This window comes from Akebia trifoliata, chromosome 13 (genome assembly GCF_017979445.1).
Source record: "Akebia trifoliata isolate Shusen 1 chromosome 13, ASM1797944v1, whole genome shotgun sequence".
NCBI lineage: Eukaryota > Viridiplantae > Streptophyta > Magnoliopsida > Ranunculales > Lardizabalaceae > Akebia > Akebia trifoliata.
In genome coordinates this window covers 29690877-29703588 of record NC_141387.1, presented here as the reverse complement: position 1 = coordinate 29703588, position 12712 = coordinate 29690877, and the positions used below count along the sequence as shown (strand labels likewise).

Sequence of the window (12712 nt, the reverse complement as noted above, 5' to 3'; positions counted from 1 at the left end):
GAAGCTGGCTGCCCGCTTCAAAGTCGGACTCCAATTCTGTAAGTGCTGAGATTAGAAAGATACTTCGTTTTTCTACTCTATAAATAAGGGGTAAAAAATTGATAGATTGAAATCTTTGTAAATAGAGAGAGAGAGAGAAAGAGAAATTATAATGTCGAAGAAAGTGACTTTGAGGAGTTGTGATGGAGAAGTGTTCGATGTGGAGGAAGATGTGGCTCTTCAATCTGAAACCATCAAACATATGATCGAGGTCGATTGTGCAGAAGATTTGATTCCATTACCCAACGTTACTGGTAAGATCTTAGCAAAGATCATCGAATACTGCAAGAAACACGTTGAAACCTCCACCACCACCATTGCTCATAAAAATAACTTCAACATTATCTGTGATGCTGACTTTGAAAACTCCACCACCATTGCTCATAAAACTGACCTCAAGACCTGGGATGCTGACTTTGTCAAGGTTGATCAAGCCACTCTCATTGACCTAATTTGGGTTAGTGTAGTGAGATTCTTTTTTTTTCTCTTCTTTTCGATTTCTAGGGTTTCAACATATTGTTAACTGATTTTATGATTTATGTTAGGCTGCAAACTATTTGGAAATAAAGAGTTTGTTGGGGTTGACGTGTCAGACTGTAGCTGATATGATGAAGGGAAAGACAGCAGAGGAGATTCGCAAGACATTTAACATCGAGAATGACTACACCCCAGAGGAAGAGGCTGAAGTCCGGAGAGAGAATCAATGGGCCTTCGAATTTAACTTAACTTAGGTCTACTATTTATTAGTTATTGGCACCCTAATTAAAAATAAAGATTTTTTTTTTTTTTTAAGGATTTTATAGGAGAATATTGTTTGAATGTGTTTAGGATTTTATATGAAGGAGAATGTTTGAGATTATAATTTAAGCCAAACCTTCATAACGTTTGAGGTGAGGTGTCAACAGAAATTTCTTTTTTTTTTAGTGTTTTATTGGTGTGCATTAAACAATTCCACAAAGCCCAAAGCTTGAGAAATGACTTTCTGGTTATATCCTCATTAACAAACCAAAGTTTTGAATTATGATACATTTTGTTGAACACTTTGATTATCAAATAAGAATAATTTCGGCACATTGGACCAACAATATAATTCAACTGTTCCAAATAAGATGATTTTAAATTGCCCATATAAGACTAGAAAGCACAAAATACACTTTTCTGAAAGAAGCCAAAAGCCAGAAGCCAGAAATTTATTTTCTTTTTTTTTTTTCTTAGGATTTTATAGGAGAATATTGTTTGAATGTGTTTAGGATTTTATATGGAGGAGAATGTTGAGATTATAATTTAAGCCAAACCTTCATAACGTTTGAGGTGAGGTGCCAACAGAAATTTCTTTTTTTTTTTTTTTGTAGTGTTTTATTGGTGTCCATTAAACAATTCCACAAAGCCCAAAGTTGCTTGAGAAATTGACTTTCTGGTTATATCCTCGTTAACAAACCAAAGTTTTGAATTATGATACATTTTGTTGAACACTTTGATTATCAAATAAGAATAATTTCGGCACATTGGACCAACAACGTAAATCAACTGTTCCAAATAAGATGATTTTAAAATGCCCATATAAGACTAGAAAGCACAAAATACACTTTTCTGAAAGAAGCCAAAAGCCAGAAGCCAGAAATTTATTTTCTTTTTGTTGGAATCCACAATAGAAAACAGAATACAATAGTTCCTCAACGAGCAATATTCTATAGATGAAGAACAAATCTCTTTCCATATGGTATTCCATGCCACTTGTTTCTTTTTTAATTTTGCTAAGCAAGGAAGGTTTAGTTGACAGCAGAGATGATTATGAGATCAATGGATTTGAACCCAGGTCATGGTATTAACACTTCACAAACCTTACCAACTTAGCTAATTAAGTCGGCACTTTCATGCCAATCATTAAACCCTATATTTCAGAACCTCTTCCCGCCTGTTTCCTTGGAAAACCAATTATTCGTTTCATTGGTGATCAGAAGTAGGAAGCAACAATTGATCCACCTATCTCTCCATCAAGACAAGGGCAAATTTAGAGTGGGGGCTGTGGTGGCACTTGCCATAGATTCTGCCACAGGAGACAAGAGTTTTCAAATTCTATGGATTAATGTGTTATTGCCATAGGTTTTAGTGGCGAATAAAGAAATCTGTCACTATTGTCTCCACAAATTTTTTTCCACTCTTAGTTGCCCCCATGACTATTTTTTCCACTCTTTGTTGCCTCCATTTAGAGATCTCTGAAGAGAGATCAAAATCACTATATAAATCAAATTAGCTAGTTTCGATGAAGAAAATTTTATGACAATTTGGTCTGATCGAGTATTTGGTCAAAAATTTCAAACTTGTTTTTTATTCTCAAAATTCCTTCCTAGGGACTAGTAGGTCGAAAAAGGAAAATACTCCAAAATAACTTACAGAAAGAAAACTAGCAGAGCTAATTCTAGTTTATGTCAGAAGAAATCAAGAAGTGCTCAGAAATTAAACCTCAAAATTCAATAAATTTGTGATAAAAAAAAAAAAAAACTTTTAATTTATTCGAACTAATTCACCTCTAAATTATGAGGTTTTCGATCCTACATATCAATATGAGAGAAAAATAAACAATAAATCATTGAAAATTCAGGTTTTTAAACTAAATCAAAGCCATTACTGGATTAAAAAAAAACTCCGAAATCGAAGAGAATTAAAGCTTTTATAAAGATTTCTAAGATTCTAGTGTTTAGATCTAAATCGAAATAGGTGGGTTTGTGAGAATGGAGAAGACTGATCTCCTTCTTGAGCTTTAGGGTTCATTCCCTAGACAAAAATCAGAGCGAACTTGATGATTCCTTCGCGAAATCCAAATGAATAGGATTTTGTGAGGATGGAGAAGCTATCTGATCTCCTTCTTGAGCTTTAGAATTCTATTCCCTGAGATAAAGATCAGAGTGAACTTGAAGTTTTCTTCTCGAAATCGAAATCATTGAACGCGAAATCTGATCTTCTTTTCGACTTCTCAAAATCGAATGGGTAGGGCTCGTAAGGAGAGAAACTGCCTCATCTCTTTTCGTTCGGTTTGTTAACTTTGAATGAGACCCAAAACATATTTCTCCTGCGACATTGCTAATCAAAATACACCATTTAGAAACGGTTTTCATTGGTAAAACTGTGTAAAACCGTTTTAAATAGAAACGGCTTAACACTTATTTAAAACATCGTTCCTAATTCCTAAATTTGTTGTTATGGATCCAACACCACAGTCCTCTAGAAAAAGTGTGAAATTTTTTTTTTTAATTTAATTTTGTACTTGATCCAACGTTTTGAAAATGGACAGCTACTAAACTTCCAGTGAACTCCCAAATTTAAAAATAAAATTTAACGGTGAAAATAAAAAAATTTAAGTTTATAGTATTTTGTCTTCTACATCCCTCTGGCATCGGATCATGTTTTTTGATGCCATAAGTTGAGCTCACGCTTAATAAGATTTAAAATATTACTTAGTTAGTGGGAGTAGCTACTCTTGTTTAATTAAAGCACTTTTGGATCTTTCATCTCCGTGTGTGTACGTACACTTACTAGATATCATTATGTGAAAATACTTATTGTATTTTTTATGATATTAGATTGAATTATAAGATTCTTAGTCACAAGATCGAATGTTCAGCGTTCAACCTGGCTTGAAAATTCAAAATTTATATATCAAAGAGAGTTTGGAATTGAACTTATATTTATAAATTAGTAATACCCATTTTCATGGATTGAAGGAAGAAGTCAAGTATTGCAAGGTACAATTTGGACTATTCTTAATAATTTTTCTTTTTTAAAGAATACAATTTAAAATACGGCATCTTCCCATTGTTATTAAATCCCATATATATATATATATATTGAATAGAAAAATCAATGTGATCTAAAAATTAAGGATTAGCATGAGATTAAACAATGGATTTGAAGCCAGGGTTTCATACATTAAAAATAATTACAAAATTTTTTTGAATAGGTTTGGGGAAAAAAAGGTTTTTATCTATTATAAGTTGGAAACAAGGGTATTTACGTAATTTAGTAATGGTGTATAATAATGGATATAAATAAAGGTAGGGCACGTCGTAAGTTAGCATAAAATGGAGCATCTCCAACGTATACCAAAGACGTGGAAGGATTTGTTTCTTATCCGATATTTAATGATTATTAAAGACTTGAATCGGCTTTGACCTAAGCCATATACTTAAAATAACCACTTTATGTGCCACATTAGTGCTAATTTAAGCCATAGATTTTTCTGAATCAACAGTGAGCTATATATATATATAGGGTCCCGTTCAGCACCCTAACTTTTACCACACACTTTAACAAACGTGTTTTGTCTTACATGAGTTAGAAATTTTGGAATGGGCTGATTTTTGGTGAGGATGATCTCTATGGTGAGGAGATCATCCTCACCAAAATCAGTTCATTCCAAAACTTCTAACCCCATCAAAAATGATTTACAAAAAATAGACGGTTCACGATTTTTCAACATGTAAACATGGAGCTAAACATTTCGGAATGGGCTGATTTTTGGGGAAGATGATATTCTAATCATAGAGATCATCCTCACCAAAAATCAGCCCATTCCAAAACTTCTAACCCATGTAGGACAAAAAACGTTTGTTAAAGTGTGTGGTAAAACTTATATATATATATATATATATATTATATATATATATATATATGGAAAATGTTCAGCACCCTAAGTTTTACCACACTTTAACAAACGTTTTTTGTCCTACATGGGTTAAAAGTTTTGGAATGGGCTGATTTTTGGTGAGGAAGATCTCTATGATTAGAAGATCATCCTCCCCAAAAATCAGCCCATTCCGAAATGTTTAGCCTTATGTTTACACGTTGAAAAATCGTGGACCGTCCATTTTTTGTAAACCATTTTTGATGGGGTTAGAAGTTTTGGAATGAGCTGATTTTTGGTGAGGATGATCTCCTCACCATAGAGATCATCCTCACCAAAAATCAGCCCATTCCAAAACTTCTAACCCATATAAGACAAAACAAGTTTGTTAAAGTGTGTGGTAAAACTTAGGGTGCTGAACGGGACCCTATATATATATATATATATATATATGGGGTGGCGTTATTACGACCCCCATTACGACCCCCTTTGCGACACACCTTTTTGTCTTATATGGGCAAAAATGTTTGGAATGGGCTGATTTTTTGTGAGGATGATCTCTATGGTGAGGAGATCATCCTGGCAAAAAATCATCCCATTCCAAAACTTCTAGACCGTCCGATTTTTGTTGAAAAATTATAGACCGTCTAATTTTTGTAAATCAATTTTGATGGGGTTAGAAGTTTTGGAATGGGATGATTTTTTGCCAGGATGATCCCCTAATCACAGAGATCATCCTCACAAAAAATCAGCCCATTCCAAACATTTTTTCCCATATAAGACAAAATGGTGTGTCGCAAAGGGGGTCGTAATAACCCGACCCTAATTTATCAAAACATGCACAACATTTCGAATATTTATCAAAACGGTACACTATAGCAATTAATTCTGAAAACGATAAATTTATCATTTCGGAATTAATTTTTTTTTTACCAAATCGGTAGAAATAGTATTAAAATAATAATAATAATAATTCGAAAATACCATTTTCTTAATTTTGATTGAAATTACGAATCAATCCTTTTCTCTTTCATAAATATATCTTTGGTTTCATTTGTAATGGGTTTTCCTTCGAATAACTTCCGCAAGAGGTCAAAGAGGTATGCAACATCCCTCCCTCTCTCTCTCTCTCTCTCTCCTCTCTCTCTCTCTCTCCATTGGATTTGAGAGATGGAGAAGACAAAGTGTTGTCAAGCAAGATCCTTATGTCAACAGAGAAGACAAGTAAATCCAAGTTCAAATTTTATGGATTTGAGAGATGGAGAAATGAAGTTCAGATTTTCCCCTATTTTTACCGTCGACCAAGAGAGTGAATCCTAAAATTTTGTTGGATTTTTTTATGGATTTGAGAGATGGAGAAAATAAAGTTTAGATTTTTCCTTATTTTTATCGTCGACCAAGAGAGTGAATCCTAAAATTTTGTTGGATTTTGAGTTATTGTGAAGGTTATAATTGTAAATGCATACTTAAAATAAAAAATAGTATTTTCGGTACAAAAATTTACTTTTTTACTGTTTTGGTAAAAAAAATTAATTTCAAAAACGGTAAATTTACCATTTTTAGAATTAATTGCTACAGTGTGCCGTTTTGGTAAATTATTCATTGTATTACTTATATAAAAAGAGAATTGTTGGTACAAAAAAAAATTTTAACCAAAATATCATTTTTTGAAAAAATGTTCCTTTTATGTCCTAGAAAACCTCTTAATCTTCATTTGTTTCAGTAACTTCTCTTGCAACTCATTAAAAGACCTTTTATCTATTACTTATCTTCAATGCGCATAGATGTATCATCAACTCACCTCTAAGAAGATTAATCGGCCTGAGTTCATCATCTCCAAAATGATTTGGACCTTTGGCCTAGGCGTTGATGTGTCAATCTATGATCTTGTGTCGATGGAGGTAGGAAAGACCACAAAAAATGCTATAAGAAGACAAGAAGTGATTGGCAAGCCAGTCACTGGAGGGTCCACCAGTAGACACCTTGTTTTCCATAGCATCTAGACTAGGAACTAATTATATAAACTACAACCAAACAAATTCAGCATAGAAATGCAATATATCACAAACTATAAACAGAGTCTTCGAGAAAACATATTCGAAGTTAACTAAAATAAAGTTCCTCTAATATTCTACCATCAATCTAAAACGTCAGTCACTCTCAACCCATAGAATCCGCTATGGTTTGTCTACCTGATCCGTGATAAAGCACCAAGGAGCTGTGCAACTAAGTCTAGAAGCAGTCCTCACAAATCAACCAATGAAGGATAGTCAACCTGGCTAACAACCCTATGATTAAATATTGAGTTAACAAACTTTAATAAATGAAAATCCTAAGCTTATGCAAGATATACTGCATGGTTTTCTAGCCAAAAAATTAATAAAAAAATTTCATAAGAGTTCAGAATTCCTTTATTTCTTATATCTCTTCATGGATTCATCTTTTATATATTAGGCTTGTTAATGGATAGTTATTGAATCGAATATACCTCTAGGGCTCTATCCAAATTCAAATCTGGAAAAAAAAAAAAAAAATCACTGGTCTCCGAATTTAAATCCAATTAGATACTTATATTCAATATTTAAATTCGCATTCGAATTTTTGATAATTCGATTCGAATCCAATGCCATTGTTTTCAACCTCAACCCAAACCATAGATTTTGCACTAAAAAAGAGAAATGGATCCAAAGCTAATAGAGGTTTCGTAGTTGCTTGAGCGATTCAAAGGAGTTTTTATAAATAAATAAATAAACGATTTCAATACTTCCACGATTTCACGACCGACTGAATGGATTTATAGAGAAAAGAAAAAAAAAGCCTAGAAAAAGTTTAATCTTTTGGTTTTAGAGAGAGAGAGAGAGATGCATCCATTTCATTCGTCTTAACTTGAATCCCTAACCTTCCCATATTCAGATCTACAGTGAATCCCAATAGCCTAAAGAGAGAGAGAAATAGAGATAACTACCTGGAACATTTGTGCTGGAGAAGATGGTGCCGAACCTCACCTGGTCTCGTAACATCTTTGGATGAGAACAAAAACTTGTTAAAAACCTTACGTTAGGAGTGAAAAAGAGAAGATCGCAAGCCCGAAACTCTAAATGTGAAAGAGGAAAACGTGAGAAGAGATTGAAAATCCCGAACCCTAGAATCATGATAGAGGAAATCGAAAAAAAAAAAAAGAGTAAATGGGATTTGTGGTTTGAGATTTGAGATTCTAGGATATTTTAGAGAAAGAACACAAATTAAGTTTTAACATATATAAATGGTTACTACTGAAAGCGCCCTCGATCCGCCGGGTGCGCGGATCCGCTTTTGACCCTAGATTAAAAAAATAATAAAAAAAACCTTACCTTCGATCTGCAAAAGCACTATTCCCTCAGATCTGAAAAACAGTTCCTTGCACTATACTCCTTGCTTCGTTCGGATCTGATTTCTGATCTTCGAGGCAAGGTGTCTCCTTCTTGGATCTGAATGCTTTGAATTTGTGGTGGATTTTTGGGATGTTTTTGGGAGGTTTTTGGGTGTTTTTTAGGCTAAAATAGGAGTAAGGGTGTTAGGGAAGGAATTGGGGCTCCAAAATTAGGGTTTTGGAGGGGTTGTGGAGGCTTCTTCACCTACTTTTTCTAGGATTTTTTCTTTGATACGAAAATAGGGTGTGGAGGCTCCTATTTATAAAGTTTTTAGAAGCATTTAGGGTTTGATTATGGTTTCTTTTAGGGTTTCAATTAGGGTTTTGACTTAGTCTTTAGGGTTTTAGGGTTTTAACTTTAGTCTTATGAGATTGACTTGATTAGTTTTAGATTAGGGTTTGGATTTAGGGTTTGGATTTAGGGTTTTGACCTTAGTCTTATGAGATTGACTTGATTAGTTTAGATTAGGGTTTTGATTTAGGGTTTTGACCTTAGTCTTATGAGATTGACTCGATTAGTACCTTGACTTCAGTCTTACTTGATTGACTTTAATTTTGACTTCAGTCTCACTTGATTGACTTTAATACCTTGACTTCAGTCTTGCTTGATTTACTTTTAATTTTTGGAGAACCCCCTTCTATTATATCTTTAATTCTTTGGCCCCCCAAATGGAGGGGTCCTTAAAGAAATATCCCACGAACCCTTAACAATTTTGCCTGAGAGTCCAATTAATCGATTTTTTAGGTTCAACTTTTTAAATTAATTTCATTAATGTTTCACTTGTTTTATTTACTAATTTCGAATTTTTTAATTATAAAAATTGTGAAATTACCGTTTTGCCCTCGGAGAGGATTTTTTACGTTTTAAGTCGTTTTTCAATGTTCCAAGATGTTTTGGAATCAGTTTTTCGTAAGGAATTCAATGGGAATGTTGGTTTTTGTCATTTATGAAGTTTTTTGTATGAAATGATCGTGAACTTTATGAGGGGTATTTTCGTAATTTTGTCAAATTTTGTGAAAATTGGCGAAGTGGTTTACTTGGTTTCGATTTGTTGTTTTATGTGTTTGAACGGATTTTCCTAAGCGTAATGTAGTCTCTAAGGTTGTTTTGAGGTTAGGGGTATTTTGGTAATTTAATTATTTTTAGTGATTTTTATCTTGAAGCTTCTTTTTGATTTGCAAGATGATGATTTCTATGTTTCTGGGGTCGTATTTTCCTAGCGTAGCGTGGTTTCTAAGTTTTGTCAGTTCGAGATACCTCATCCGGATTTCTGAAACATATCTGGTAACAAAATAAAGCATTGGAATAGACATCCATCATTGGGAACCTTTGCGATCGGGTCGACGACTTGATTAATCAGGCGGATGCAAAAATGGGGTGCCTACAACTACCACCAAATTTTTATTAACGTCACACCAATCGGTGCAACATTAGTAAAAGTTGGTGCAGTAATAGTGGCTCTCTTATTCATTTAATGCAGATTAAATTAGTTGTTTATAATCGACTATTATAGACGTCGTTAAGGGTTAAACAACTGATAAAAATTGTCATATATAAACAACGGCTTTAGTTGTTTGTTTTTTGCGTTATATTTAGTCGTTTTTAATTGTTTGTGATGTAGTGTGAGTTAGTGTTATCGAAATAGATTTTGATCATGCCGGACGATTTGATGTGAGGGATTATCGAGTTTCGTTTTGGGATGAGAGGAGTGAAGACTAAAGAAGATAAAAAGGATTTTCTCCAAGCCATACTCGAAAAGTAGGGGTTCAAGAAATGCCACCAGCTCTGAAATTTTTCAAGAAATACAATATTGTTTATAATAAATAATATAATATAAAAAAATAAAAAGAGATGACTCGGAAATCTCATCTGAGTCATCTCGATTGTCTCTCGATAAATTATGAAGCCTGAGACGCATTGCAAATCCGTCTTGTTGGTGAGTCATCTTTGTCTCAGACAAGATTTGAAACCTTAATTAGGATTTGAACCTTAACATGAAACAAAAATAAATTGGATAAAAGAAAGAAGCCTTCTATCTCTATTATTTTATAATTTTGTTGGTATACTCGAATATCGCAACATTTTTTAATGTTAATTGTCATCTTGTTTGAGAAAAGTAATGCAGTTTCAAAAAATTTATAGCAAAATGATGCAACCAAATAAATGGTTAGGAAGAGTTATACATGAACACGAAATGTTGTTTCATGAATATCATGTTCAAGTGTTTTAATTAACAGAAAAGAAAAAGGCTAATAGTATGATCTATGAGGAACTGTCTTAAAACTTGTCGAGTCAACTAGATTGGATTTTGAGGTGACTCAACCCAATTCTCGGTGGAACCAAGTCATCAAGTCAACATAGCATATTATTGAATCAACCCAGCCGAGTCAATTCAAAAACAGAATCAAGTCAGGTAAAAAACTCGATGAGTTATTAGGCTATATGCTATATAATCTTATGTGGAGAGCAAGAAAAGTGTTTTTGTATATTTTAAGACATTAAAATTGTTTTTTTTAGATATTTGTTTATTTAATATATTTTCATTTGACACATCTAAGTTGGGGATTGAAGAACTTGAAAGTGACTGATTTTGGGAGGAGAAAGTTCAAGGTTTTAGGTTAGAGGTTAAAAAAGGACATTTAAATCATTTTTTTTTTTATTTTTTATTTTTTTATTTTTTATAGTGAATGTGAAAAAGTGGAAGGACTTGGACCATTGCATCTCTTTCTTTGATGATGCAAGCAAGCGCTTGTGCGTATTTTGTAAACAACATTATCAGTCCATACAACCTACATTCGATAAGTTTCATTGATTAATAATGGATAACTTTGTATTGAAGTAGAAGAAATTAGTGTCAACTATCTAAATTAGTGCCTATAACATAATTTCCAATGATTAGGTAACTATCATTAAGAGACTCCATTTGACATATATTTAATAAGAAGCCCAAATAAATTCCTCAGTAAAGTTTGATGTAATTATAACGATATCAAACTATCAAATCACTTTCAAATGCATCACCGAATTGCTTACAAATCTCAACTTACAAATGGTTAGACTTGAACTTGATTTACTCTTTCGTCGTGACCGTAATATGGGGTTTCCTATTCAAACCACAACATTTTCAGCAACTTTGACTATTTCAACTTAATAGATATAGATCACTTTTGCAGAACACTTTTGAATAATTGATGACGACTTGCAAAATACAATAACATTTGCATATTTTACGTTCTATTATTTTCTTGTGAAACAAATTTATTTAATATTCTTAATTCTGTTAATTTTCATGATAAAATTCATCAATTATGAGAAAAAGAAAAAGGACATGAATTATTCATTAATTCCTTACCATAAAAAAAAGAAGGTGGGTTATTCATTGGAATGGGAAGAAGTTCCAATCTTGGAGCTACACACATGCCCAAGGATAGGGGGTTATGTTGCAAGATAATAAATCCTCATTTTTTTTAATCAAGAAAGCATAGATCAGTAGAAGATACGAATAGTTTGAAGTCTAAGTTTAAAAGAAAATGACATCTTCTATGTTTTATTTCTATTGATTGAGAGTTTCGCTGTGTATAAATAATATTGGTTAACCTAAAAGCAGAAACAAGAAAAAAGAACCCAACACTATACAATGAACATAGTTGTGTTGTTCAAAGAGTTGTTTCAAATTTTAATATAAAAAAATGAACAAGAAAGAGATTGTCACCTCATAAATATTGGCAAAGAATCATCACGTTAACCAGAGTTTGCTATGCAGTCACATGTTCGAGCATGCCATTATTTTTAGCATTAACTACCACTCTAGCAAAACAATCATCTTTATTTGCTTCTACCACACCCACACCCGCATTAATGACTATAGGGCGTCCACACATTTGTTGTCTTGTCTTTGTCCTCCTTTGTCAGGATTTCTATAAATCATGATGTTGTAACATTGGCATTGATTGACCAATTTTTTCTTAAATAAATTTAAGTGAGAATAGATAGAAAAAAAAAAAAAAAGGCAAATTTACCAAAACATGCACAAAAGATCGAATAATTCCCAAAATGGAGCACTTTTGAACCTATTTCCCAAAATGATAATGTAGACACCCCATTTTTGCTTAGGCCGAGTCCGAAAATATTAAAAACATTTCGAAAATTGGCTTGACCCAAGAAATTTTTCAAAAAGTTGTAAAACCCAACTTTCAAGAAGTCAAATAGTCCAAAAGCCATTGTCAGAAGATATTTCAAGCTGGGTTTACCTTCGTTCAAGCCATATTTAATCAAAAATTCAAAGGACATTTTAAACCTAGTCGAACCTTACATTCGGTCAGGCCATATTTAATCTTGGATCTTAAGTTTGGCCAGGATTGAATTTTGATTAAATTTGGCTTGGCCGAACCTTTGGTTCAGTCAATTCTGTTGGACAGTTAAGACCCATATGTGCTTGAATTGTTTTTAGGGAAAATGCCCCATAATCCCTCTCCTTAATGACTTTTCCCTCAAGAAATCTATTATTTTACTATTTTATCCTTGCATTAATTCTTTGATAATTTCATCATTTTGATTTTTAAGTATTTTTTCAAGATCTTCTAAAAAGACTCTAAGTCTTGCTTGATCCCCACTCAAGGATAATTACCTACCTAACCCAAGT

General features: G+C 32.9%; 1 protein-coding gene across 1 annotated transcript; it reads left to right on the top strand.

Moving 5' to 3' along the window:
- Positions 1-811, top strand: LOC147388242 (SKP1-like protein 1A). Its single transcript, XM_086420915.1, has 2 exons — positions 1-496; positions 585-811. Exons 1-2 carry the CDS (start codon positions 152-154, stop codon positions 768-770), a joined length of 531 nt encoding a protein of 176 aa, XP_086277041.1. The 5' UTR covers positions 1-151; the 3' UTR covers positions 771-811.
- Positions 812-12712: the final 11901 nt, after the last annotated feature.